This window comes from Festucalex cinctus, chromosome 15 (assembly GCF_051991245.1).
Source record: "Festucalex cinctus isolate MCC-2025b chromosome 15, RoL_Fcin_1.0, whole genome shotgun sequence".
Taxonomy (NCBI): domain Eukaryota; kingdom Metazoa; phylum Chordata; class Actinopteri; order Syngnathiformes; family Syngnathidae; genus Festucalex; species Festucalex cinctus.
Genome location: NC_135425.1, coordinates 27,445,891 through 27,469,886, shown reverse-complemented (window position 1 = coordinate 27,469,886; position 23,996 = coordinate 27,445,891). Strand labels below are relative to the sequence as shown.

At 53.9% G+C, this 23,996-nt stretch overlaps 2 protein-coding genes across 7 annotated transcripts; both read right to left on the bottom strand.

Moving 5' to 3' along the window:
• Nucleotides 1–933: 933 nt before the first annotated feature.
• Nucleotides 934–16,000, bottom strand: myo18b (myosin XVIIIB). Of its 4 annotated transcripts, none has more exons than XM_077498399.1 (41): nucleotides 15,914–16,000; nucleotides 15,400–15,534; nucleotides 14,865–15,197; nucleotides 14,537–14,600; nucleotides 14,344–14,456; nucleotides 14,085–14,252; nucleotides 13,661–13,871; nucleotides 13,451–13,593; nucleotides 13,274–13,374; nucleotides 12,823–12,886; nucleotides 12,564–12,708; nucleotides 12,307–12,477; nucleotides 12,152–12,242; nucleotides 11,901–12,093; nucleotides 11,746–11,826; nucleotides 11,561–11,684; nucleotides 11,340–11,487; nucleotides 11,060–11,252; nucleotides 10,836–10,989; nucleotides 10,659–10,768; nucleotides 10,523–10,588; nucleotides 10,320–10,448; nucleotides 9,045–9,188; nucleotides 8,719–8,808; nucleotides 8,533–8,652; nucleotides 8,247–8,352; nucleotides 7,861–7,985; nucleotides 7,637–7,791; nucleotides 7,424–7,547; nucleotides 7,152–7,346; nucleotides 6,774–6,884; nucleotides 6,579–6,683; nucleotides 6,350–6,508; nucleotides 6,171–6,284; nucleotides 5,272–5,388; nucleotides 5,104–5,187; nucleotides 4,895–5,032; nucleotides 4,352–4,537; nucleotides 3,481–3,614; nucleotides 2,853–3,002; nucleotides 934–1,954 (listed from the first exon to the last, which is right to left on the bottom strand). In XM_077498399.1, exons 1-41 carry the CDS (start codon nucleotides 15,950–15,952, stop codon nucleotides 1,039–1,041), a joined length of 6,249 nt encoding a protein of 2,082 aa, XP_077354525.1. In that variant the 5' UTR covers nucleotides 15,953–16,000; the 3' UTR covers nucleotides 934–1,038. The 4 variants fall into 4 exon arrangements, with proteins under 4 accessions (XP_077354525.1, XP_077354527.1, XP_077354523.1 ...); XM_077498401.1 differs by having other exon boundaries at nucleotides 14,865–15,194; XM_077498397.1 differs by having other exon boundaries at nucleotides 8,719–9,188; nucleotides 10,659–10,989.
• A 3,712-nt stretch (nucleotides 16,001–19,712) lies between these two features.
• Nucleotides 19,713–23,481, bottom strand: crybb1 (crystallin, beta B1). 3 transcript variants are annotated; one of them, XM_077498421.1, is made up of 6 exons: nucleotides 23,355–23,481; nucleotides 22,300–22,440; nucleotides 21,381–21,499; nucleotides 21,115–21,228; nucleotides 20,825–20,967; nucleotides 19,713–20,015 (listed from the first exon to the last, which is right to left on the bottom strand). In XM_077498421.1, exons 1-6 carry the CDS (start codon nucleotides 23,464–23,466, stop codon nucleotides 19,814–19,816), a joined length of 831 nt encoding a protein of 276 aa, XP_077354547.1. In that variant the 5' UTR covers nucleotides 23,467–23,481; the 3' UTR covers nucleotides 19,713–19,813. The 3 variants fall into 3 exon arrangements, with proteins under 3 accessions (XP_077354547.1, XP_077354549.1, XP_077354550.1); XM_077498423.1 differs by having other exon boundaries at nucleotides 21,115–21,247; nucleotides 23,355–23,433; XM_077498424.1 differs by having other exon boundaries at nucleotides 20,825–20,962; nucleotides 23,355–23,433.
• Nucleotides 23,482–23,996: the final 515 nt, after the last annotated feature.

Below are 23,996 nucleotides of genomic sequence, written 5' to 3'. Positions count from 1 at the left end.
AACGGGCAAATTTGTGCTGTCTGTCGGTCGGTGTGGTTGGTTAACCTGAAGCGAGCAAGCAACAAAGTAGCACACGAGGATTAGCATCAGGTGCTAGCAGGCTAACACGAGGTTCGCGTTTAGCATTGTTGACGTTTTGTGTGGCGAAGTCGGCCTCGCCCAGCTGCTCTTCGTCTTCCTTCCTTCCAATCCCTCGCTCACCTCCTCTTTTCCCATCTTCCCTTGCAACGACGCTGGGCGGGGCGAGCGCACGGCCGAGCTCACAAACAAACGGGAAGAAAAAGGCCAAGCGGGGATGAAATGAAGCTTTGCCGTCTTCCCATTTCAAATGCGTCGGCTTCCTTTCCAATTTCCAATCGGCGATTCAACGCACGCACGCCAAAAGCTTCCCGACGGTTGCCGAGAGGCGACCTGGCAGGGGGCGGGACCGCACGAGTCGCACCCCCGGCCAGGTGGCTTCGTTTGCGCGCATGTCGAGTCCGACCGACGCGGATCTTCACATGCTTCAAGTGCCTGCTCACAACTCGTCATTTCAAGACTTGATCATGTTTTTTTCCGCTAACGTGATGAACGATCTGCAAGACCAGTTCCGGTGCCCGGCCCACTGCCCAAAGACAGCTGGGATAGACTCCAGCATGCTGCTGTTCATTTCATCAACAGAAAATAAACATTTCTTTCCTCAACACACATTTTTCAGACCAAAAGCCTCATTAAAAAACAATAAATCCGTTTTGTCGACGAGACAAAAACTGGACTCAAATCGCCGGCCTGACTGGAAGACGCGGAAAAAAGAAACAAAAAAGAAGAAGACAACCAGAGGAAGTCAAGGCAGAAAGCAAAAAGACACAAAAATAAAGAAAAGCAGCAATGAGCAAAAAGGAGGACGAAAGGTAAATAAGGCAAAAGCAAACAAAATATCTGAAAAGGCCTGAAAATGGTGAAAAGTTTGTTTCTTTATTGCAAAGCAAATCAAATGCGTCTGTTGCATTTGGACGGACTTTGACGTGGCTAACGGCACGTGCTAACGCTAACGGGCGTTCAGTTGATTTCCTTGTTGAGGTACTTCCTCATGACGGCGGCCACGTCGCCTTGGCCGCCCTCGCCGCCCTCGCTGCCCTCGGCTTCCAGCCGCTCTCCCGTCGGCCCGTCCGAGCGGCGGCGGGGCCGCACCGGCTCGCCGCTTCCCGCCGAGCCTCCGGACCCGGACGAGCCCGTGTCGGAGCCCCCGCGGCGCCGAGTGGAGGGCGGCAGCTCTCCGAAATGGACGCTGAGAGCCCGGCGGCCGCCGCCGCCACCGCCGCGCGCCGATCCGGCCAGGCTGCCGGCCGACTGAGCCCTGCGGATGGCGGGGAGGACGTCGGACGCCACCGACGCCGCGTCCGACTCGCCCGGGAGGCGGCGGTTCCGGAAGACGGCGCCTCCGGGCGCCGGCGTGCCCTCGGACGCGTCCTCGGAGAGCAAAGTCGTCAGCGCGCAGCGGCGGGGCGCCTGCGGGGGTCGCCCAAGGGTCGACGCCGGGCGCCCGGGTTGCTCCCGGTCCTCTTCGGGGCGCCGCTCGGGGGAGGGCGGCCGGCCGGCGACATCCGAGGACGCCAAAGACGAAAGGCGGGGCAGCGACGGCAGCGGGGTCGGAGCGTCGCAGGCGTCGGGGGCCGAGCGGGGCAGGAGGGGAGACGACGGCTTCAGGATGCCCGGACCGGCTTCTTCCGCCAGGGGGCGTGCCGAGGCCCGGCGGCGCAGAGCGGACGCCGCCGTGCTTTGATAAACGGGAAGCGAGACGCCGCCTCCGCCGCCGCCCGGCGGGCCGTCCGCGTCGCCGCCCGCCCGCCTCTTGCGAAGTCCTTCAAGAAGCTCGGACAGAGCGGACGAGGACGCCGCCCGGACCGGACCCGGGCTGGCGTCTGCCGCCGGACGTCCTGCGCTCCGGTCGTCCTCGTCCGGGTCCGTGCGGGAGCTGCACAAAACACAAGCGGGTCTCGTCAGGGTGGTTTGAGTTGAGTCGCAGCCGGAGGTGCGCGTTTGGTCAACATTGCCGGAAGCGCCGTCAAAGCGTCCATTTTGGTGACGATTGGCAATTGACGGCGAACTTCAAAAAAAGGACCAATTAAACCATTGACGCAATCATCAGTCCGTCACAAGAAAATATTGCGTCTTGTTCTGAAACAAGTTTCAGGTTCCCAGCGTTTCCTGAACGCAACATTCTTACAGCTGCTCTGCCGTTGGCGGTGAGCTTCGTAAACCGCATGTGTGTTCATACGTAGATATCGATAATCGTCGTCGTTTGAGGTTGTATGATGTGCCCTCTTTTTTATTCCAATTTTAATGCTGTTTCGCTGCTCTTTTTCATCTATTTGTGTGATTTCTTTTCTTTTTTTGTTATCGTTATGAAACTGTTGCACTGAATGGGATTGCACAATCCTGTTTCGTTTCACTTGTCGTGGCAATAAACCGAATCGGAATCTGAGATACCGTTTGTGCCTCCCCTCGGGTCATGAGGTGTTCAGATCGTTTGACGGCCGACAAACATGGAAAATGCTTTTCGACTGACAAAATGTTCGACTGAAGAATTCATTTCATAAGTGGAGGTACTGATGTGCATTTTTGTACTTTGATATGTTCCTCGCCGTCCGTCCGTCAACGACGTCAATGCCGATGCAAATGGCGGCTTGATGACGACAATGCCGTTGAACTTCCGATATCGACGGCTTGAAGATGGCGGAAGATGGTCCTGATTGTTGCCGAGTGCTGAATGACGGATGCTCAAAATTGATTGCCGCGCGGCAGAAGAAGAAAAACCAAAACAAATCGCCGACGTCAACGCGCACGGCAACAAAGCACGCTCGGAAACTGACCGGAAACTGTACGTGCTGCTGGAATCGGCCGCCGACCGGCGGCCACCCCGACTGCCGCCGCAGGACGATCCTCCGGCACGTGAACCTCGCCAAGCCGGGACGCCGCCTTCGCCCGCGTCCTCCGTCCCGACGGAGCCGGCGCTGGATTCCCTGCCGGAACAGCAGAAAAAAAGATTGAAATCGCAGTCAGGTGAGCTGGCGGCCACATGGTGGCCTCATCGAAATCATCTAAATGCGGAAACACTTCAAACTCATTTGCTCCCAAAAAGGTAGAAATCCGTTCTTTTCATGTACTGAGTGTCCCAAACACGTATTTCGACGTTTTTCCCCGAACACGGTTAGCGTGCGCTTAAGCCGCTCGCTAGCGTCAATCAGTTGCACAATCCTGTGCGCAATTACAAATTCTCAAACGGGCACCGCAGGCCGACGTGAGACTTTTCTCTTTGGAGGCCAGTTAAGGATGGCGTCCCACAGGGCTCTGTCCTTGTTTTCATCACAGCAGGATTGCAATGATGACGCCGGCTAACGGGAAACACGCTAACCGACGTTGTAAAGCGCGCAAGCCACGCCCATCTTACGGCTGCTCGCTGGAGAAGAGAAGATGGCGGCGGGGAGGAGGCGGGGTTACCTGTCGCTGTCGCTGTCGTCGCTGGAGCGGACCTCCTCCAAGGCGGCCTGCAGGTCGACGATGCGGCGGATGGACGTCTCCAGGTCGGCCTGCAACGTCTGCCGGATGGCCGTCAGCTCCTCCACCTGCAGCTCCTGCGCACCGGCCGGCGCCGCGTCATCACCGTGGCAACAACACAACGCCGCCATTTTCGCTCCGGCCATGTACGAACTGACTACGAGCTCATCTGATTCCGCAAAATTCAACATTCAATATCGACTTTTGCCCATTCATTTTCAATGGGGCCGACGTTTTGGAAGCGTCACTTAGCAAGCCACGCCCACTTCCGTACATATCACTCGTCATCATTAGCGGGCGACTGATACTGATCGCTGGCAGCCGCTAACGTTGCCCAGTAACCAGCAGGTCATCGTTTCGTCATTTCTCTCCAAATGGACTTCATAAGCATTCATATTTCATTCACAACTTAGCATGTGGCTATTAGCATGTGGCTATTAGCATGTGGCTATTAGCATGTGGCTATTAGCATGTGGCTATTAGCATGTGGCTATTAGCATGTGGCTATTAGCATGTGGCTATTAGCATGTGGCTATTAGCATGTGGCTATTAGCATTCCCACGACAATTTCTACAGAAATTGCACTCAGTCGAGTTGATTCCAAGTCTGCTCGTGAGATGGGAGGAGCAAGATGGCCGCCCTGTGACTTCAACGTCTGCCTATCCGGTCATCTATACAGCTCGGTGGTGATTGGCTGTTGGCAGGAAGGGGCGTGTCAAGCGTACAAGCCACCTCTGTTTGAGTTTGTTGGTTTGCTGCGCTTGCTTTTTCTTTGCGCGCGGCCGTTGAAGAGGACGTTTGCGGCGGTCCTCACCAGCTCCATGCGGCGTCTGCCGGCGTCCTGCTGCCACCGGCTCAGCTCCTCCATTTCCACGCGCGCGTCCTCAAGTCGCTGCTGGAAGTAGCGGGCGTTGTCGCGCTCGCGCGCCTCCGACTGCGCGCTCTGCTCCAGCTCCTCCCCCAGGCGCACCGCACTGTCACGTAGCCGCAGCACCAGCACCTGCGCGCGCACGCACACACACACGTACGCGCCAAACCACGGCCGCTCACTAACTGCTAGCGAGCTAGCGTAGCGCTTGTTGTGCTTTTGTTTGTAGGATTTGATTAGCGCCGCTCGAGCGGCTTCTGGTTCTCCATTGGACTTTGCGGTCCTGGAGAGCCGCCGTCCTTCCTGTTTGGGAATGCCTGATTTGGAGCGCGCCTTTTCCGTAACGTAAGCTTTGTTGAAGTCTGATAAGCGTTTTAGGCAGGCAGTCAGTCCCCGAGCCCTGGCTTGGAGGTTCTGGTGCCAGTTGCCGGAAGTGGCAAAGCGGGCGAGTCGGCGGCGGCGGCGGCGGCGGCGGCGGCGGGTGCTCACCTCAAACCTTTTGACTTGACCTTTGCTGAACTCCAGCTTGTTCTCCAGGTCGCACACGCGCGCTTCCTGCTTGCTGACGATGCTGCGCCCCACGGTGGACGCCTCCAGGAAGCGCAGCCGGGACGCCTGCTGCTGGAGCTGCGCCGGCGCGGACCAGACCACAATCAGGCGGCGTGATGACGACGACCGACTTACGAGGACCAGCTCACCTCCTCCTGCAGGCCGTGTCGCTGCTTCTTCAGCTCCTCCAGCTCGGCCTGCAAGTCTCGGATCTGAGCGATGTCGCCGGATGACTGGAAGGGGACAGGACCTTTGAGCGGACAAACGGGGACACGACAAACGATGGCCGGAGGGCAAACGGCCGGAGGGCAAACGACCTGCGCGATGAGCGCTTTGTGTTTGCTCATGAGTTGGTTGAGGTCGTCCTGGTCCTCTTCCAGACGTTTGAGCAGGTCCACTTTCTCCCGCCGGAGGATGCAAAGTTCGTCGTCCGCCTGGAAAAGACCGAAGCTCTCATTGGGAAGTCAGTGACGCAGATCGATACCGGGTTTGAAGATGGTTCTGTTCCAGTATCAGCAGTACTGCTACTGCTGATACTGGACTGATCGGGATCCTGGTACAATGACTGCTTGCATTTGGTACTTATTCTGGTACAGGTTCTGGTAAGCTGATGCTGATGATGTTACTGGGTTCGGTACTCCAGCTGGTAATGGTTCGAGTTTGGATACTTCTTCTGGTAATGGTCCTACTACTGGAACGGTAAAGGTCCTGGTCTAGAAGTTGTAAAGGCCTTAGTACTGGCGCTGGTATTAGACCTTGTTGTGGTACCACAACAGGTTTTAGATGTATTCACCCACGAGCACACCTGATTCATATCATCAGCATGCAGGTGTGTTGCTAGGCGGAAACATCAAAATCCTGCAGGAGCGGAATTGGTGAACCCTGATCGAAGTGACTATGGTTCTAATACAGCTTTTGGGTTTGATACTTATTCTGGCAATGGTGCTGGTAAACGGAAGCCAGTGACTGCTTCTGTTACTACAACTGGATCCGGCGCTGGATCGAAAAAACTCAAACTGCTGGTTCGACTGCTACTATAACGGGTGCTTGCTGTTCAGGTTTTGGACCATTCCGTCTTTTAGTTCTCATGGCAGTTTGTGTTCCTGAAGCTGGTACGCGAACTGACTGAGTAAGCGCCAGTCCAGCTGGCGGCGGTGCTGAAGCCGTTCTTAGCGGCCGTGTGGTGTAAGCATTGGCGACTGAAGACGATTCTGACCAAAGTCTTCTGCTTGGAGACGCTGTCCAGTTGAATCTGAACGTCCTCCAGCTCCCGCGTCAAGCTCGTCTGGACGCTCTCCAGCTCACGCCGCCGGGATTCGCTCTCCTCCAACTGCACGCAGAACGGGACCTGGTGAATATCCGGCGCGTGCGCCGCGCCGCGCCCCGCCGACAGACCTGACAGTGAAGTCTTTCCAGTTGCTCCTTGGTCCCGCAGTCGGGGCTCCGCCCGCTTTGGACGGCGTCCAGCAGGGTCTGCGCGTCGGCCAGAAGCGCGTGAGTCCTCTTCAGGTCTCGCCTCAGCTTCTTCTCCACGTCAAAGTCGCGGTGGCCCACCTGGACGACACGACGCGTTACCGACTGCGCTTCTTCCGGTCCGTGATCCGCACGCGCGTGTGCGCCAGACCTGTTCGCACAGCGTGGCCACCAGGCCTTCCAGGTCGTGCTTCTCGTGGATGACCATCTGCTTCTCCTCGTATTCTTGCTCCAGCTGCATCTCGAGCTGTCTCAGCTGGGCGAGGGGCGGGACGGTGGACAAAACGCCATGAGGAGACGGATGAGGCTAACGACGCTAACGTTGCAACGACGGCCGCCCACGCACCCGCCTCTGAGACGACCCGTGCACGTCCTCCAGCTCCTCCTCTTTGTCCTCCAGCTCCTTTTGGTGCATCTGCTTCACTCGCGCCATCTCCAACTCGGCGCGCACGTGAACCTGAAGATTCACACGCTCACCGTGAATGCGACAGACTCGTTCCAGCGATCATCTCCGGCGCTATCAAAACGATTCTTGGCGACTAACTCAACTCAACGGATTTTGCTAACAAAACGATGTCAACGTAACGAGTTAGCAATCAATGTAATATTCCTCGAGAAATAAAATTCAAATGTAGAATCCACATTTTTCATCGAAAGTATCCAAAAGTGAGTGAGTTGCTGGACAGGTAAATGTCGACACGAACGTGTCGAGCGAGCTAGCGACCTGCTGCTGCTGTTCCACAGTGGCGCTGAGTTTGGCCACCTCCTCCTCCCTCTCGCTGGCCACGCCCTCCAGGTGGCGCACTCGCTTCTTCAACTCGGGCAGCGAGTCGGCCGTCAGATGGACGCTGAGGTCTCGGATCTGGCTGCACAACTCGTCCTTCTGCTGGAGCAGGCGGCAGGCCTCCGCGCGGCTCTCCTGCCGGACGGACACGCGCAAAACAGTCAAGCGCTCGCTAGCTCGCGACGGCCGGCCGGCCGGCTCCCCGGGCTCACCTGGAGGTCTCGGCGCAGCGTGAAAATCTGCACCCCCAGCGCGGCCTGCTCCTGCAGGGTTTTGTCCTTCATCTCCCGCTCGCCGTCAGCGTCCGCTAACGCCGCCGCCAGCTCGCCGTCAAAGCTGCGGCCGTTAGCGTCTCGTTAGCGCGCTCGCCAAGCGGCCGTTAAACGCTTACGAGCCTCCTCGACTGAAGGTTTGCCGTACGTTACCGTCGTTGTTTGCGTTCCAGCTGGTGCGCCCGATTGTGCAGATTGTCCGTCATCACCCTGGCGTCGTGCAGCTCGTTGGCCACGCGCCGGTTGCGACGTTTCAGCTCCGTCACCGCGCGCTTGGACTCGTCCAGCTGAGCCTGCAGCGACGCCACCTGCGGACCGCGCGCCGCGTTACAGCCGGAGTTGGGCCGTCGAGAGTCGCCGCCGCCGCCGCCGCTGACCTTGTCGTCCGCCTGCTGCCGAGCGCGCCGTTCCGCCTCCACCTTGTCCTCTGTCTGCTGCAGACGGCGCCGCAGGAAGTCCACCTCCGTCTGGCAGCACTCCAGCTGCAGGACCAGTTCGCTCTCTGCGGACCGGCAAAAAACACTCTCTAAACATATGCGCAAGGCACATTCCACAAAAAAATAACAACGCATCCAAAACAAATTCCGCCAAACGTCGGAGCCCCGTCAGAGGACACCAGCTAACTGCTAGCCAGGAAGTCCCAGGACAGCGTTGAGGTTTCATAAGGAACTCCCCCGACTTCCATTGAGAAAGACATGGACAAAACTTTCCAAACAAGACATTTTACGTCCTCGACAATGACAGACAGGAAGCAGCAACCAACCTGTTCCTGCCACTTTCTGACTCTCCAGCGTGCAAATCTTTTCACCTTCTTCCGCCACAGTTTTCTCCAGTGTCTCCATGGCAACCTTGCACTGGTCCAGGCGAACCTGAAGGCGCGGGGTCAAAAACAGGAAGTGGTCAAAAGTTGTCTCGCGGGTGTGGACAGAAAGTAGTCGAAATCTTTGGCCATTGGGGACAGGAAGTGGTCAAAACATTTGCCCGTTGGGGGACAGGAAGTGGACTCGGGATTATTGGCTGTGGACAGGAAGTGCGGATGTTCGTCTGACCTGCAGTTCTTTGTTGTCCTTGCCGAGTCTCAGCCTCTCGGCCCGCTCAACATCCAGCGCCTGACCCAGCGCGTCGCCACGGAAACGCTCGTCACTCAGTTCCGAGGTGACAGCCGTCAGCTGCGTGGGAGTGAGTCATCAGGTGTGCGTGTGCGTGCGTGCGTGCGCGCGTGCGTGAGTACCAACTTTGGTTTCGCAGGCGTCCAGCGTTTGTCTCAAGTCTTTTCGTTCTTTCTCGGACTTTTCCAAATGTTTTCTCAGCCCCAAAATTTCGTCCTGCAAACACACAAACACGCAAACACGCGCGCGCACACGCACTTGAAAGTGCAACAAAGCGATGCGACTGGCAGACAGCAGGGGGCGTCGCCAGGCGTCAATTGGATTGGCATAAAAGTGGGCGGCGACAATCCGAACGCTCCAAGGTCCTTTTTGGGCCGCTTGAAAATTGCTTTTCTCACATTTGAGCAACGAGCAAGCACAAGTGCACGTAACGTTTGTTTGCGTGTGCGTACTTCTTTGGCGCGCAGCCTCTCGTTGTCCATGTTGACGTCCAGCAGGGGGCGCAGTCGGCAGAAGAGCTTCCACCAGCTCCACCGCGACACGCCGCGCAGCGCTCGCAGGTTCCTCTGCAGGCAACGCACCGCCATGTGCTGCACCTGCGCACACGCAAGACCAACAAACACACAAATGCAATTCTGGCCAGCAGGTGGCAGCATCGGCTCGCCTTTGGATGACGTTTCGACAGGAATCCAATTTGTTCACTTCACGTTTGTCAGGGGACGCCAACGAAGCGAAGCGAGTAACAAACGACCGAGGACAGAAAGCGCTTTTCAAAATGGCTGCCGATGGACGATCCCTCACCCCGGGTTTTCACTGGATGCGGTTGCGGTGCGGTTGCGGTGCGGTGCGTCTTGACTGCGTGCTCCGGACGGGTCCATTTTTTTGTCAATCCACACCGGCTCCGCACAGCTGCAGTCCGGCAGCTCCGTCGCCGCCCACTTCCCAACGTGTCTCGCGGGACCGCGCGCGCGCGATCATGTGGCATTTCACAACGAGAGGTGGACTTCTTTTGATTGAACCTTTTCTTCTTCTTCTGCTATGAGATTCCATGCAGCATCCTTTTTTTGGTTGTCCTTGTAAAGTATATTAATAACGAGAGTCGGGTCAGTGCGGGTCCACTCTTTATTTCTGTCTTCCGCGTCCGGTTGCCGCTCAGTACGGCAAGCGAGACGGGCACAACAAGCAATCGCGAACATCAAACTCACAATACATTACAGTCCTTATAAAGCGGATGTGCCGTGTCATATATTATTTTGTGGTTTTCCACCTCCAATATAAACCTCTCCTCGTCCATGTTCGCTGGTGTCTAAACCGTGAATGAGCACATGGCCCGGCGACGCCCACGTCACGTTTTGCTGAAAAACTTGCGAAATAGGAGCTGGCGAGTGTTTTATTCTGAAAGCTAACCGGAAATTTATTTTGAAACTGCCTCGGTCTTCCTGTCCCGCTCGATGTGTTTTGTGCTAGCTTGCCATTTGCCGGAGGCCTACCGCTGCGGCGTCCGGCAAAAATAGAAAATAGGTCTATCCTTGCGGAAGGCTTGCGGCACGCCACAGGCCTTCCGCAGTCGACACGCAACGCACCCGCAAGCTGTGTAAACTGCACCATTCGAATGAATGGAATCTAATTGCTTGCGTCGCCGGACCGCACCGCAACCGCACCGCAACCGCACCGCAACCGCAACCGGTGAAAACCCGGGGTCAGCCGAGACGTGCATGCATGCTCACCTGGAGCGTGCGGTACCTGCGTCTGGCCAGGTGGCCGACGCAAGCCGCCTGAAGGTGGACCAGCCAGCCCGTCACCTGCAGGTCCCGCCGGGCCTCCAGCTGGCGCAGCGCGCCGCGCTTCATCAGCACCTGACCGCCAAAAGGCACACCGGCACGTCAAGCGCGCCGCAATCCGCAGCCGGCGGGCGAGTCGGCGTGCTGACCCGACTGGCGCCGACCGCGACGCTCTTGGGATCCAGGTCCAAGTCGGCCAGCAGCTCGTCCACGGCCTGAAAGGAAGCCGGGAGGCGGAGTCGGCGGGAAGGTCAAAGGGGCGTCCGGGGAGCGGTCGTCACCCACCTTCCTCTCGTCGTGGCTGACAAACATGGAGGCGTAACGCTTCATGATGGGCGGAGCCAAGGCCTGGAAGTGGCAGCGGAAGTCGCTCAGCGTCATGTGATCCGGGTAACCTGCACAAAACACGTTGATGGCATGACGTGAAGAGCGTCGGCGTGCGTGTGCGTGCGTGACGCTGACCCGCGCGGTAGGCGCGCAGCGTGGCCAGCGTCTGCGCCGCCTTCAGTTGCGTCCTGAGCTCGGCCACGTGGAAGGCGCCGGCCGCGTCCGTCTTGGCGCTGACGCACTGCAGGAAGACGGGCTTGGCGCGGCGCATCACGTTGAGCAGGGCGTCCTGGGAAGGGGCGGAGACACGCTCAGAGCCGGCCCCAGAGGAGGCGGAGCTTAGGGCGGCGCTCGCTCACGGCCTGCAGCTTGACGGCGACGCACGGCGAGTGTCTGCGCAGCGCCGCCGCGCCGCCGCTCAGCGTCTTGCGGATGGTGCTGCTCCTCTGCAGCGAGCGCTGGCTCCAGCCCTCCAGGCCGCACACGCCGCCGCACACGCCGCCGCTTCGTGACCATCCCGCGTCCGACGCGAACAGCGACTTCACCGGCGCGCTGGCCGGAGCAGCAAACAAAACAGAGACAAACGGCGTTGCTGCAAAAGTGGCGAGCGGACGCGCGCGCGAGCGCGCCGGCACTCACACGTGCGAGTCGCGCAGCAGCTCGGCGGCGTTGGCGGCCGCCGGGTTGTGCTGCAGCACGCCGAACCATCCGCTCAGGTCGTAGCGCACCGCGTCCTTCCCCGTCAGGTGCTGAACTTCGCAGTGCAGCGCTTGCTCGCACTGACGCACTGCGGGGACACGCCTGTCACCTTCATCATCGTCATCGTCATCGTCATCGTCATCAATGTGGCGACGCGTTACCGCTGGTGCCGTAATGACGGCAGACGCGCGCCAGGGCGGCGCCCTCATCGGACGCCGGCGTCAGCAGCATCTCCTCGTCCAGCGCCCACAGGAGACCGCGGGGGGAGTCGCCCGCCGCGCGCACCTGACACGCACGCACGTCACACGTATGACGGCATCGGCGCGCATTAGCATCGTTAGCGTACCTGTGGAGGCGGCCGGTCGATGGCCGACACCACGTCGGCCGGGTTCGCTTCCGGGCACTCCAAATCCACCGCGATGTTCTCCTGCAACGGGCACGCACGCGCGCATTATGGGGGATGTGTGCGCGCGCGTGCGTGCGTGTGTGTGTGCGCGCCACCTGCGCGTATGTGCGCGCGGCGTTTGTGAAGGCGTGCGCGTAGCGCTGCTGCGCGAGTCGTTCCTGCAGGTAGTTGTGCGCCAAGTCGCTGAAGTTGGCGGCCCGCCGGTGCGCGGCGTGGCGAGGGTTCCTCAGGCCCGGCGTGTCCACCACCGTCACCGACGCCAGCGCCAACTGCTGGCCGCTCAGGGATCTGCGCGCACAAAGCAGTCCACTTGCCGTCCGGGACGCATGAGCTGACGCGCACGCACCTGTTGATGAGCGAGACGATGGCAGCGAAAAGTTGCTGGTAGAGACCCGACGCCATCCCGTCCACGCACTGCGCCGCCGTCAGTCTGGGACCTGAGCACCGGCAAAATGCTAAGTTAGCATGAGGCTAAAGCCGTCGGCACGCGACCCGTCTCACCCTCTTCGGCCCGGGCAACGCTGTCGTGCTCTCTGGCGCCCCCGGTGGCCCTCTGCAGCAGCTGCCGGAGGTGATGCTTGAAGACAAAGGTGTGAAGCTCCTCCCCCTCGCAGCCTAGCACGCTGCTAGCCACCTGAGCGCTGTCAAAATTCAAAAACTGTCTCCGCCCCACTGGCAACGCACACAAACATACACAGGCCGTCTGTCTTCACTTCCTGCCGCCCACTTCCTGCTTCCTGCCGCTGCTGCCGGCTTACCTTTGCAGGCCCCCGCCGCCCCCAGATGGTAAATCCCAGCCAACACGTGCCAGATGGCCTTCTGCTCGCCGGCGCTGAAGCCAAGCGTTTCCATGGCGACCAGCAGCTTGGCGAAGGCCACCGACGCTCGCTGCTTTTCCTCCACCTGCCGCCAGATGGACGGACGGACGGACGGACGGACGGACGGACGGACGGACGGACGGACGGACGGACGGCAGGTCAACAATCGCTGACGTAGACGAAGCCGACGGGCGGCTACCTTGGTCGGAGGGACGATGCCGAAGGAATGTCGCTCTGGAAGCTGGTGCAGGCGCAGCTCCGACCTGACGAGGAGGCCTCACGTTAGCATTAACGTCATTGTTGGAGCCATCGTTAGCAGTTTCACTTTTTGCATCATTGAACCCTCCTTAGCCTCACTTTTAGCTGCTGGCCCTCGTTAGTGCATCATCGTTTGCGTCAGAGCACGATTGCTAGCGAGATTAATAACATGCTCATTAGCGTCACGATGACCATTCACGTCAACATCATCATCTGCATTAGCATCATTAGCAACAGCCTCGTCAGCAACACTGTTAGCATCATTGTTGATAAAACCCTCATTAGCATGGCTGTTAGCATACATCCTCGTTAGCGTCATCATTGATAAAACCCTCGTTAGCATGACTGTTAGCATCATCAATAGCATGAATATTAGAATCGTTGCCACTGACCTCATCTCCGTGCCAAGTCCCGCTAGCATCTGCGAGAAGACCAGGAAGTTGCTCTCGCCTTCCGTCATGTGACAAACGTGCCATTTGTCCAACATTATCGTCTGAGGCGGGAAAACACAAGGTCGGTTTTGACGTCCGAGGTGGTCGCTGTGTGCGTGCGTGCGCGCGCTCGCGTGCCTGCAGCTGTCCAGCGGCGGCTCGCCCGGCGTGGTTGAAGTCCAACGAGAAGAGCATGGCGAAGCGCGACGAGGCGTCGCTGTGCGCCGAAGCCACGCAGCCGAAAGACTTCAACACCGTAAACATGGCCTGCACACGTTCCACTGCAAGGAAACGCGCCACATTTCCTGTTTGCCACTTCACACTTCCTGTTAGCATGGGGAGACTGACCGCTCATGTTGGGTCCGGCGGTTCCGGCTTGCTTGAGCAGCGCGATGGCGAAGGCCTGGCACGTCGCCGTCTTGCCGGTGCCGCTGCGACCCGTGGCGCAGACGCAATGATCCCGACGGGAGTCCACCGCCGACACGTACACCCGCTTGACAAGGGCAGCCAGGGCGGGTGGAGCCTCCCAGCACGACTCGCCCCTCCGAGATTTTGGAGCCTCGCGGGGCACAAGGAGGCCAACGTCAAACAGAATTGAAGCCTCAATGTGTCAATGATTGGCGGATCGAAGGCTTTTGACCTTCGCTCAGGACGAGACAGAACTCTGGCTAAGGGGAAAATCTGCCACATCCAATATGGCAGACGAGTGCTGACGTATCACATTTCTTTACAGTGCATCAATGCTAACATGCTAACCACAAAGCGGCGTCACCTTGTTGTGGGTCTGCAGGGGCGGCCAGAAGTTGATCAGATTGGGTCCGGCGTGAGTTAGCGGCATGTTAGCCTTAGCGCGGCTAATTAGCGTGTGCAGGACGCTGCTCTCGTTGACGCTGTGGAGCTCGCTCAGGTCCTCGCACAGGTCCAGGTGGACGGGGTTGCACTGTGAGGGGTGGACACGTGTCGCTTTTGTTTAAAAAAAAAAAAAAGTAAGGCTTTCAAAAAGAATCCTAAATCTGCATAATCCGACTGACTGTGTCGATGTGGTCTTCGTCCACGTCGAGCAGCGAGCCGTCAGAGTGTAGGCGGAGTCTCGCGCGGCCTTGGGGGAGTTCGGGCGTCCCCTCGTCAGGCTTCATCTGAGTGGCTGAAACGTCCCAATCACAACATCCTTTGAATCATCCGGTGGATGATTCCTGTTCTCCTGCGAAGAAGGCGTCGACTTACCCAGCGTGAATCCGTCCTTGTGTACGTACCAAACGGCGCCGGCCTCGTACCACACGTCCTTCACCTGACAAGCACATCACGCCATTTATTAGTCTGTTTTGAGGCCTTCTACTAGGACTAGTATTGTCTGGACTGCAATCGTCTCTCGGGAATAAAACCTTTTGTCAGAACAAGAAAGTGAACTCGGTACTAGACTAGAAGCTTCTCTCAGGACTATGTCCTGGAGAGTCCTCAGTGTGTGTTGATACTTTCTCAAGCACAGTCCTTCTTTTGTTTGTCTTTGGGAGTATTTTGATGAGTTTGTCTGCCAATGACAACGAGAAGTTACCTTCACCATGTCGCACTCCATCACGGTGGCGTCCGCGAGTCTTCCCTCTGGTTCTTGACGTTCCTCCAACGTTTCCTCCATCTTCTCCACTCGCTCTTCCTCCCGCAGACTCTCGGGCCGTCCTCCGGTGAACGGCTCTGGGGTGACCTCCCATCGGGTCTGACCGGGGAGGACAGCGCTCCTCTGGGATGAGGGCAGGCGGGGCGGGAGGGCGGGGCCGGCGCCTTGCCCTTGCTTTTCGGCTCGCAGCAACATCTCAGCCTCCAGGATGGGCGGCGTCTGATCGGGAAGCAGGAACTGCTGGACCAAGTTGTCGCTTAGCTTGCTCGGCTGCTGGAGGGAAAACAAACAAGCTTGACCAACTAACTTTAGCATGCTGGTCATGCTAAAACCTCGACTTCTTGATATGTTGCCCCCTGCTGGCTGGGAGGACAGCGTGTGACTGCATATCAAACTTGGGCTTATTTTATTGCTAAACGTCCAGAAGTCTCTATGCTAAGCTAACTAGCTTGCGACAAGACCGAACAACGCTCACTGGCTTTTCGTCTTTGACGTCGGGCTCCTTTTGTTTGGTTTCCTTCTCGGAATCTCGGACCAGCTGCTTGAGGAAGCCGCCAGAGGGGGGCGGCGGGGGGATGGAGGCCACCACCGGATGGTTCTCCTCCTGAATCTGGGGTCACATGACCCGTTAGACCACAAACCATTTCTTTGGTAGCATGCTGAGACACATAGCGTAGGTAGTTGAGACTCCGCACACACACACACACCAAAAACAAAAAACAAAAAACTAGCTACTCGAGTTAGTATTAGTAGGTTTGTGTAATTACACCATGCTAGCTAGGTAGCATTCCAAAGCGCTAACAGTTCGTCCAAACTGCATTTTTGCAGACTTGACATTGTTTTGATTTTAGTTGGCAGTTCCGAAGCGGCCCTCCGTGAAACAAGAACAAAGAACTCAGTCAGGCCTTGAGGGACGCCTCAGTGGTACGAAATGTAAAACGGACGCGTCTCGCAGCAGGCAATTCTTGCGCATCACGCATGCAGCGCACCTTCTTTTCCCAAAGTTTTAAGCGTGACGACAGCGCCATGTTTGCGTGGCCTGGCAGGTGGGCGGGGTTGAAGGAGTGCAGGGGGGGAGGGCGGGGTCACTGGCGTGATGTCACAGAGGGGAAAACCTGACGGGAAGCACAAGTCACACGCTCACACATACGCATCAACACGCCCGCCGCTCGAGTTTCAGTCAACAAAACGTTTTTAGCAGTTGGCGTCAGATTTCAGCTTTCAGTCCACAAGCGGCAGCATCAACTTTTTTTTTTACTTTGTGTTTTGCTAAGGCGTCAAGTCAAGTCATTTTTATGGAGCAACCTGGGACTTCAGACTCGGTACTGGTGGCTTGAGGAGTTCTTGACTCTTTGATGATTGGGACTCAAGACTTGTTGAAAATGACGAATTTGGTTTTGTACCTTTCGTTGCAAATGGCAAAAGTCGGTTTCACGCAAGAAGTCACTCCAGTATGTCTTGTGAAGAAGCCGAGCCGGTGTGAAGCCTCGTTCGCCCACCCCACGAATCTCTTTCTTTCCTTTTCTCATTCGGACACAAGTCCAGGACTTTTCCTTCCAGAGACGTTCACAGTTTGGTCCCGACGGACGAAGCGGCCAAAGTGTCCAAATACAAAAGCAACAATTTGGCAACTGAAGCCGACCGTCCCATTTGGACTCTTTGCTCCAAAAGTGGAATCACAGGACAAAATCGTGGCTCCTCCCATTTGAGCAGAAAACCACAAGCAGAAGTTTATCGATTCCTTACGGAAGCCAGCGAAAAAAAACAATTCTCGGTCTCAGTCCGCCATGGACCCCACCCCCATCCCACCCCAAGCAAAACTTCCAAAACCACAAGCGACCTCAAAGAGATTGAAAACTCGAAAGAATTGAACAAGGTTACCTACAAGGACGTTGTACCAGGTCCGAGGAGGAGGACTGGACTGGACTGGACTGGACTGGAGGACTGGACTTTGTGAGCCGGTCTGCTGCCTGGCGTGTCCAAGTGGCGTGACTCTTGACAAGCAACAGACGTGTGCTATAAATAAAGTCTGGGGGGGTGGGGGGGGGATCTGCCAAAAGAACTTGAGGGCGGTGGGGGGGTCTGCTTCAAACGTGTCACCACAAAAGCAGCAGGAAAATGTTCTGGAATGTTGGAATGACCATCAAGAAAAGTCTTCCATTTTGTTTCCTCAACCGTTTGGCCTTTGGAAGACTTTTCCGATTGTTGACGATGACAAGCGGAATGTTTGGGTGGTGGCTCACTTTGATTGACAGCTGCAGCTGAAATGACTCATGGGAGGGCGGGGCCTCGCGAGCTGGTCACACTCACATACACCCGAAAAAAAGCAACCTCGCTCGTGCTCGTGCTCGTTGTGACGCCATTGACAACATGTTTGAGAAATGACACGCGATCCGCTCGGATGATGTCACTCCAAAAGTGTGATGTCATCACGTGGCATGCTGACGAAAAGTTCAATACTGTACGTAATGAGCGACAAATCAGGACTGGTTAGACCCGTGAGAACGAGGACTCGGTTGGGACTACCGACTTGTTTGAGCTTTGAACTCGTGGGATTTCGGTTCTGTCGACCACTGACTTGGAACTAACGAGTGCAAGGTGACGACCTGGGACCAGTTTACCTGGGACTAGAGACTCGGACCTGGTGGCCTGGGGATGAGCGACTCTTTTCTCAGACCTGATGGGGCTCGGACCCGATCACCGATGCGGAGACGCTGGTCTGAAAATGATTCCCACAAACATATTTGTGACTTTTCAGATTGACAAACATTTTCACGTGTTTGTTAACGATGAGCCTGCATTCGTCATCTTCTTCATCAAGTTGTCAAAGTTCAATCCCACATTTGGCTCAACAACAACAACAAATACAATAAATACATTTGTGATTTTCACACGTGTTTTTCAGATGCACAAATGTATCCGCGATTTTCATTTATATTTTATCAGCTTTTTTTTTTTTTGTAATCTCAGAAGTAGCGCTGTAGAAACAGAAAGAAAAACAAAACAAAACAAAACAGAAGGACGCTTCATCACATTTTCAAATCCAAGTCCAACTGACAATTGTCAATTGCTCCTTATGACATTTCCACGCATGTGCAGTGTACATTTACACATTTTATTATCCTTATCAGTGAAAACAAAATTGTGTTTCAAAAGCACAAAGCCTGTCAGTTAGCCAGTTTTTTTTGTTTTTTTCTGTCAGTTAGCCAGTGTCAACATTTATTCGCCAGATATGACGCCAGAGCGTCATCACGTGACACGTCAGAACATGACATGTGTGATGAGCGCTTACTTCATGCTAACAAATTGACAAGAGAATCAAAAAATATGAATATGTTTTTACTGCTGCAAACGGAGTGCATACGTTTGGAATCCCTTTAAAAAAAAAACTAAAATTCTTTCCCAAGAGGCCCTTCGTGTCCTTTTTGGCAGCATTTTGACCTTGCGGATGTCAGTCAAGGGCGCCCCCTGCAGTCAGAGCGCGAAGGCCACACAATTGCCGTCTCAGTGCGCCACGTGACCTGAAACAAACAAAAACCTCATGTGGGATCCTGTCAGTGTCCATGGCAACAAGCCTTCTGTGCAGGACTTGGCCGCTAGAGGGCGACACAGGCGCTGCCATCAAAGTATGCTGCTCACTAGCGAGTAGAAAGCCCTGGGTGGACCCGAACCAACATTTCTCTCTTTCTTTCTGTCTGTCTTTCTTTCTTTCTTTCTTTCTTTCTTTCTTTCTTTCTTTTTCTATCTCTCTTTCTTTCTTTTTTTCTTTCTTTCTTTCTTTCTTTCTTTCTTTCTTTCTTTCTTTCTTTCTTTCTTTCTTTCTGTCTGTCTGTCTGTCTGTCTGTCTGTCTGTCTGTATGTCTGTCTGTCCTTTCCTTCCTTCCCCTGGCGACTTTGTGTGCCATATGGAGATCCCGATCCGATCACGTGATCAGAAATCAGGCCGATCACGTGATTGTTGACTCCATCGGAATGGGACTTTGTCTCCCGATCAGGACTCTGATAAATCTATCAGATTATTTAAAAAAAATATATATATATAATGTTGTTGTTGTTGTTTTTTTTGAATGAAATCTGGAGTTGGGTGGTGGGCGGCACAGGGTGCATATGCGGCATGGCGTCACTTTACTGCCAATCTAGCGGCAGGGCTAAACAAGGAAATGGCGCCGATGTATTTGGAAGTGGATGATAACAAGTTATCTTGAATGTGAACCTAGCATCATGATGATGGCAACTATTGCACATAAAACACTATTAACATTAGTATCGCGCTAACCCAACGCACTTTCATGACTATTGGCATTAGCATCATGCTAAGGACCCGACGCACTTTCATGACTATTGTACTTTCCTCACTGTTAGTGCTAACTTTAATGCCCTTTAATTACTTTTAGCATAATGCTAACTTGTTCTTAAGTCACTATTAGCATTAGCATCATTGGGCTAGCATGACAGCAACTGTTGCACTTAAATGACTATTAACATTAGTATCGTGCTAACCCAACGCACTTTCATGACTATGAGCCTTAGCATCACGCTTTACTGCACTTGAATTACTATTAGCATTAGCATCATGAAAACATAATTGTATTTTAATCATGCTTTAGCATTCTACTATCTTTGTTGTACTTTCATCATTGTTCCACATTCGTGTCCCGCTAACCGTACTGTGAATTCCTCACCACTAGCATTAGCCGCATGCTAAGTTCTTTCATCAGCTGTACGATTGATCTCTTGTTGCAAATATTTTGGTGTGTGCAGTAAGAAACATTTGAACGTTGTCAGGCGTTTGTTTTTCAAACACGTTTTATTCATTGTCACCATAAAAAGCCAGCGACGATGGGCAATAGATGAAGGAATCAGTAAAAACGCGCGTGGGCGTGGCCCTTTCACTTGCTGCCGGCGGCGGCGGCGGCGGCGGCGGCGGCGGTCAGGTTGAAGCAGCCCCTCGGGTGGAACTGCATGTCGCGGATGCGGCGCACCGACTGGATCTGTGGCTGGATGGCCGAGAAGTCGTTGCAGTGCCGGTAGTCGCCGCTCTCCAACAGGTACTGGTAGCCCCGGTAGCCCGGGTACTGGTAGCCCACCCACCTGCGGAACGAGCAAGCCAGGCGTTCAGCCGCCACACGGGGGCGTCCTCGCGCACCGAGATCAAGTAGCGCAACTCTTCAAATCTTCAGTAAGTAAAAGTACTTCTCTGTTGATTACACAGCCATTCGATCACTTTTAGCATTAGCATCATGAAAACCCAATGCACTTTTCTCACTATTAGCATTGGCATCATGCTGAATGCGCAATGTTCTGCCATTGAATTAGCTAAAGTATCGTACTAACGCAATCATTTTCCTATTAGCATTTACTTTCATCAGTATTGACATCATGCTAACTCAATGCGCTTGCCTTAGCATTCATTTAGCATCATCCTAAGTCAATGCACTTTCGTCACTGTGTGAGCATTAGCATCATGCTAAGTACCCGACGCACTTTCACGACTATTGTACTCTCATCACTATTAGATGAAAGGGCCTTAAAGCTGCAAACTTTATGCTAACTTTAATGCCCTTAAATCACTATTAGCATTAGCATCACTGGGCTAGCATTTTTAAATAACTATTAGCGTTAGTATCGTGCTAACCCAATGCACTTTCATGACTCTTAGCATTAGCATCATTGCTTTACTACACGTGAATCACTATTAGCATTAGCATCATGCTAAGAACCCTACACACTTTCATTTCTATGGTACTTTCCTCACTATTAGTGTTAGCATCATGCTAACTTTAACGCCCTTGACTGACTTTTAACGTGAGGCTAACTTGTTCTTCAATCACTATTAGCATTAGCGTCGTGCTGCCCACTCGCGGGAGCTAAGCTAGGCTAAGCTAAGCCTCTGTACTTACGCTCCCCCCGGGACCTTCACGCTGCCCACCCGGTCGCAGAAGCCGTGCGCCCACAGGGTGGGAACGTCGTCCTCCTGGATCTCCATCTTGTTGCCCTTGAAGTCAGAGAGCTCGTGCAGGCAGATTTTGTGCTCCAAGCTGTCCTGTCGACGAGTCAACATTGGATGAGCATCAGCAACACGACATGCATCGGGCTAACTTTTCTTGCCTTTCTCACACAAACATGGCAAGATATCAAAAAGCGGTACTTGGGCTCCGGCAGCGCGCAAACCAGCCGAGCGCGCGCGTACCATGCGGATGGGCCGGAGCGACATGAGGCAGTCGCTGCGGTACGAGTTGCTCCAGGTGTCCCAGCGAGGATACTCTCCCTTCTCCAGGATGAACATCTCGCCACGGAGGTCGGTCTGCTCGAAAGCAACAAAGCTGGACGGAGGGGGGCGAAGGGCGGGCCGGGGTCGGCGCGGGTTGGGGTCAGGGAGGAAAGGTCAAGAGGGAGGGCAGGGAATGAGCGGCAAAGGACAAGAGGAGCGCCAACGGACGTGCGGGCGGATCTTACGGGCCGCTGTCCACGATGATGCTGCGAACTCGCTCCAGGCCTCGCTCGCAAACGTCGGCGCACTCGCTCTGCAGCTCCAACGAGCGCCCTTGGAAGTTCTCCTGGTCGAACAGCGTCAGCTGCAACACAAACACGCGGCACCGGCTTGCTAAAAATGCTAACTGGCTGTACCGTCATGCTAACTCATCAAGGCCACTGAATGGGCGCACGATGCTAACTGATTAGCTACTTACTGACTGGCTGCATGCTAATTGGCTACGCTAACAATCTTGACTGACGAGGTTCTAAGCAGCTGTAAGATCCTACTGGCTATGCTAGCGGCACATGCTAACTAGTTGAGCACTAAAACGACATCATTTCCCACATGCTAACTGGCTAGTTTTGCATTGGAGGAAGCTGGCAAGTCTGTTAGTCTCAGTATAGTGTTTATTTTATCCGGCATTTTTCAATTTAGCCTCAGTTTTTGTCCAGTTTCAATCATGCTTGTTAGTTTTTAATCATAGTTGGTCAACCTCATCCCGTTCTTATTTTGTCTATTTTTCGACTACAAATAAAAAGCATTTTAGTCTTTATTTTAGTCCAAGAAAAACATTTTATTTGTCTAGTTTTAGTCAACAAAAACTGTCAACGTTTGAATCTAGTTTTAGTCAGGACAACCATTTTTACCCCTGTATAGTTTGAACATTTCAGATCTAAAAGTCAGGTATCAAAATGTAAAAAAAATAAAAATCTCACTTTTCCAGTGGAAATGATTTACCATCATTTCGATAGCAAAAATATCAACATGCTAAGTGGCTCGGAGCAACGTGAAAATGGCGACATGTGCATGCCAGGCCACTAGTTGGCAGCGTGGCACCCCAAGCACGCTTTTCCGCCCGATTTGGCGGTGACGTCACCTCGATGACGTGATCCCACTCACTTTGAAGGTGCCCAGGCCGGGCTCGCCGGTCTTGGTGGCCTTGCTGGAGGCGGCCGGCGCGCCGCCCTTGTTGTCTTTGGCGTCGGTGCCCTGACTGGAGGCGGACTTGGCGGTCTGAGACATGGCGAGGGGGAGGGGGGGCTGGGAGGGGCCAATGGAGGAACAGGAAGAGTTGACGCTCGTTAACATGCGTCAATAAGATGGGAAGAGTTCATGCTCGTTAGACTTGCTGTCATCCTTTTTCTTTCTTAAAATGCAAATGCAAAGTGGAGGATGGGGAAAACATTCCCAATTAAGGAGCCCACCCCAAAAACGCTCCAAATCATGAACACTAATTATAATGTGTCGTGAAGAAAAAATGCTGCTAAACTGAAATGATTATTATTGTGAATATTTGACATTTTGTGACTGATGGTAAAAATTGCCATCGATTTGTTGGTTGGCCGTCCACAACTAAACGCATCAGAAAAATGTCCAAATGTGTCAATCGTTGACGTTTTATTTTCACATTTAATTGGCATCAATTCATAGGCGCTCCCAAAACGCACACAAACAAATGCAAAATGGACTTCATCTTTTTCCTGAGGAGACAAATCGAAGGCATTTTTTTAGTTTTAAAAGGAACTAAAAGACGTTACTGAGGCAATATCTCGTTATCTCGTTATCTCGTTCAACACAACAATTTGATGTGTGTGCTTTTTTTTTTTTTTTTAACAATAACGCTGATTCTGATTGTGATCTAACAATCATTTATACTCATTACAAATGGCATGAAAAAAACTTTTTTTTTTAATTGAAAAAAAAAGAAAAAGAATGTGACCAACTGTGAAAAAAAAACAGTGCTGGTCAAAAAAAAAGAAAAAAAGATTGATGCTGATTCTGACTGAGCCTTTTTTTTCTCCAAATGGATTCACTTGAAAGAACTTGTGATTATTATGTCTGGCTGAGCGTTTAGGGGCGGGGCTTAAATGAAATCCACTTGATGTAGCACATTTTCACAGAACGTAACGCGACAAACGTTTTTTTTGTGGTGGTGCGCGGGTGCGTGGTCTTACCTGCGTGCGGCGTCAAAGCGGGCTCGCCGGCGTCGGTCACATTTTGTGCCCTGGCGACGCCTTTATAGGCTGGCAAAGGCCAAGCGGCCACAAAAAAAAAACGCTGCGTCATCACACGGTCGGGCCAGGTGGCGGCTAGGCCTGGAAGCCCCTCCCCCTCGCCTAAAGCCCCCCGTAAGCACTTTCAAGGCAAAGGAAAGTGCTGATGCCGCCTTTCGGGGCTTGGGGAAGGCCGGGGGGCCTCCGCACACACACCGGAGGAATGTAAAGGCCACAATGAGGTCATGTCACCCACGGCGATCCAAAGCGGTGTTGGTTTGGTCAAGAAATTTTCAGGTTGTTTTTGACTCAAATTCAAGTTTTAGTCTTCGGATTGTATTTGAGTTTGAATCCACTTTTAGTCGACAAAAAAAAAGAAATTTTAGTCGACTAAATTGACAGTATTTTTTTTTTTATTATTATTTTTTTCCTGAAGCACACATTTCAACTTTTCGACCGAAAATGGTAACACACCTATTTGTAAATTTAGTTGAACACGGAAGACACATTTAGTATAACGCTGTCTTTATTAAATGCTACAATGAAACTGACAATATATAATATAACTTGGTTTTCACCTAAATAGAAAAGTGCATAATTGCT

Bases quoted from the DNA above. Each gene is read 5' to 3' on its own strand.
- crybb1 (XM_077498421.1), bottom strand. From the start codon at position 23,466: ATGACGCAGCGTTTTTTTTTTGTGGCCGCTTGGCCTTTGCCAGCCTAT. The intron at 21,500-22,299 runs GTGAGTGGGATC...TTTGTGTTGCAG, and splicing joins CCGGCCTGGGCACCTTCAAA to CTGACGCTGTTCGACCAGGA. The intron at 20,968-21,114 runs GTACGCGCGCGC...ACTCGTCGACAG, and splicing joins CGCTCCGGCCCATCCGCATG to GACAGCTTGGAGCACAAAAT.
- myo18b (XM_077498397.1), bottom strand. From the start codon at position 15,952: ATGGCGCTGTCGTCACGCTTAAAACTTTGGGAAAAGAAG. The intron at 10,990-11,059 runs GTGAGCGAGCGC...GCCCCTTCCCAG, and splicing joins TCGCCGTCAAGCTGCAGGCC to GACGCCCTGCTCAACGTGAT. The intron at 1,955-2,852 runs GTCAGTTTCCGA...TGTTTTGTGCAG, and splicing joins AGCAGCACGTACAGTTTCCG to CTCCCGCACGGACCCGGACG.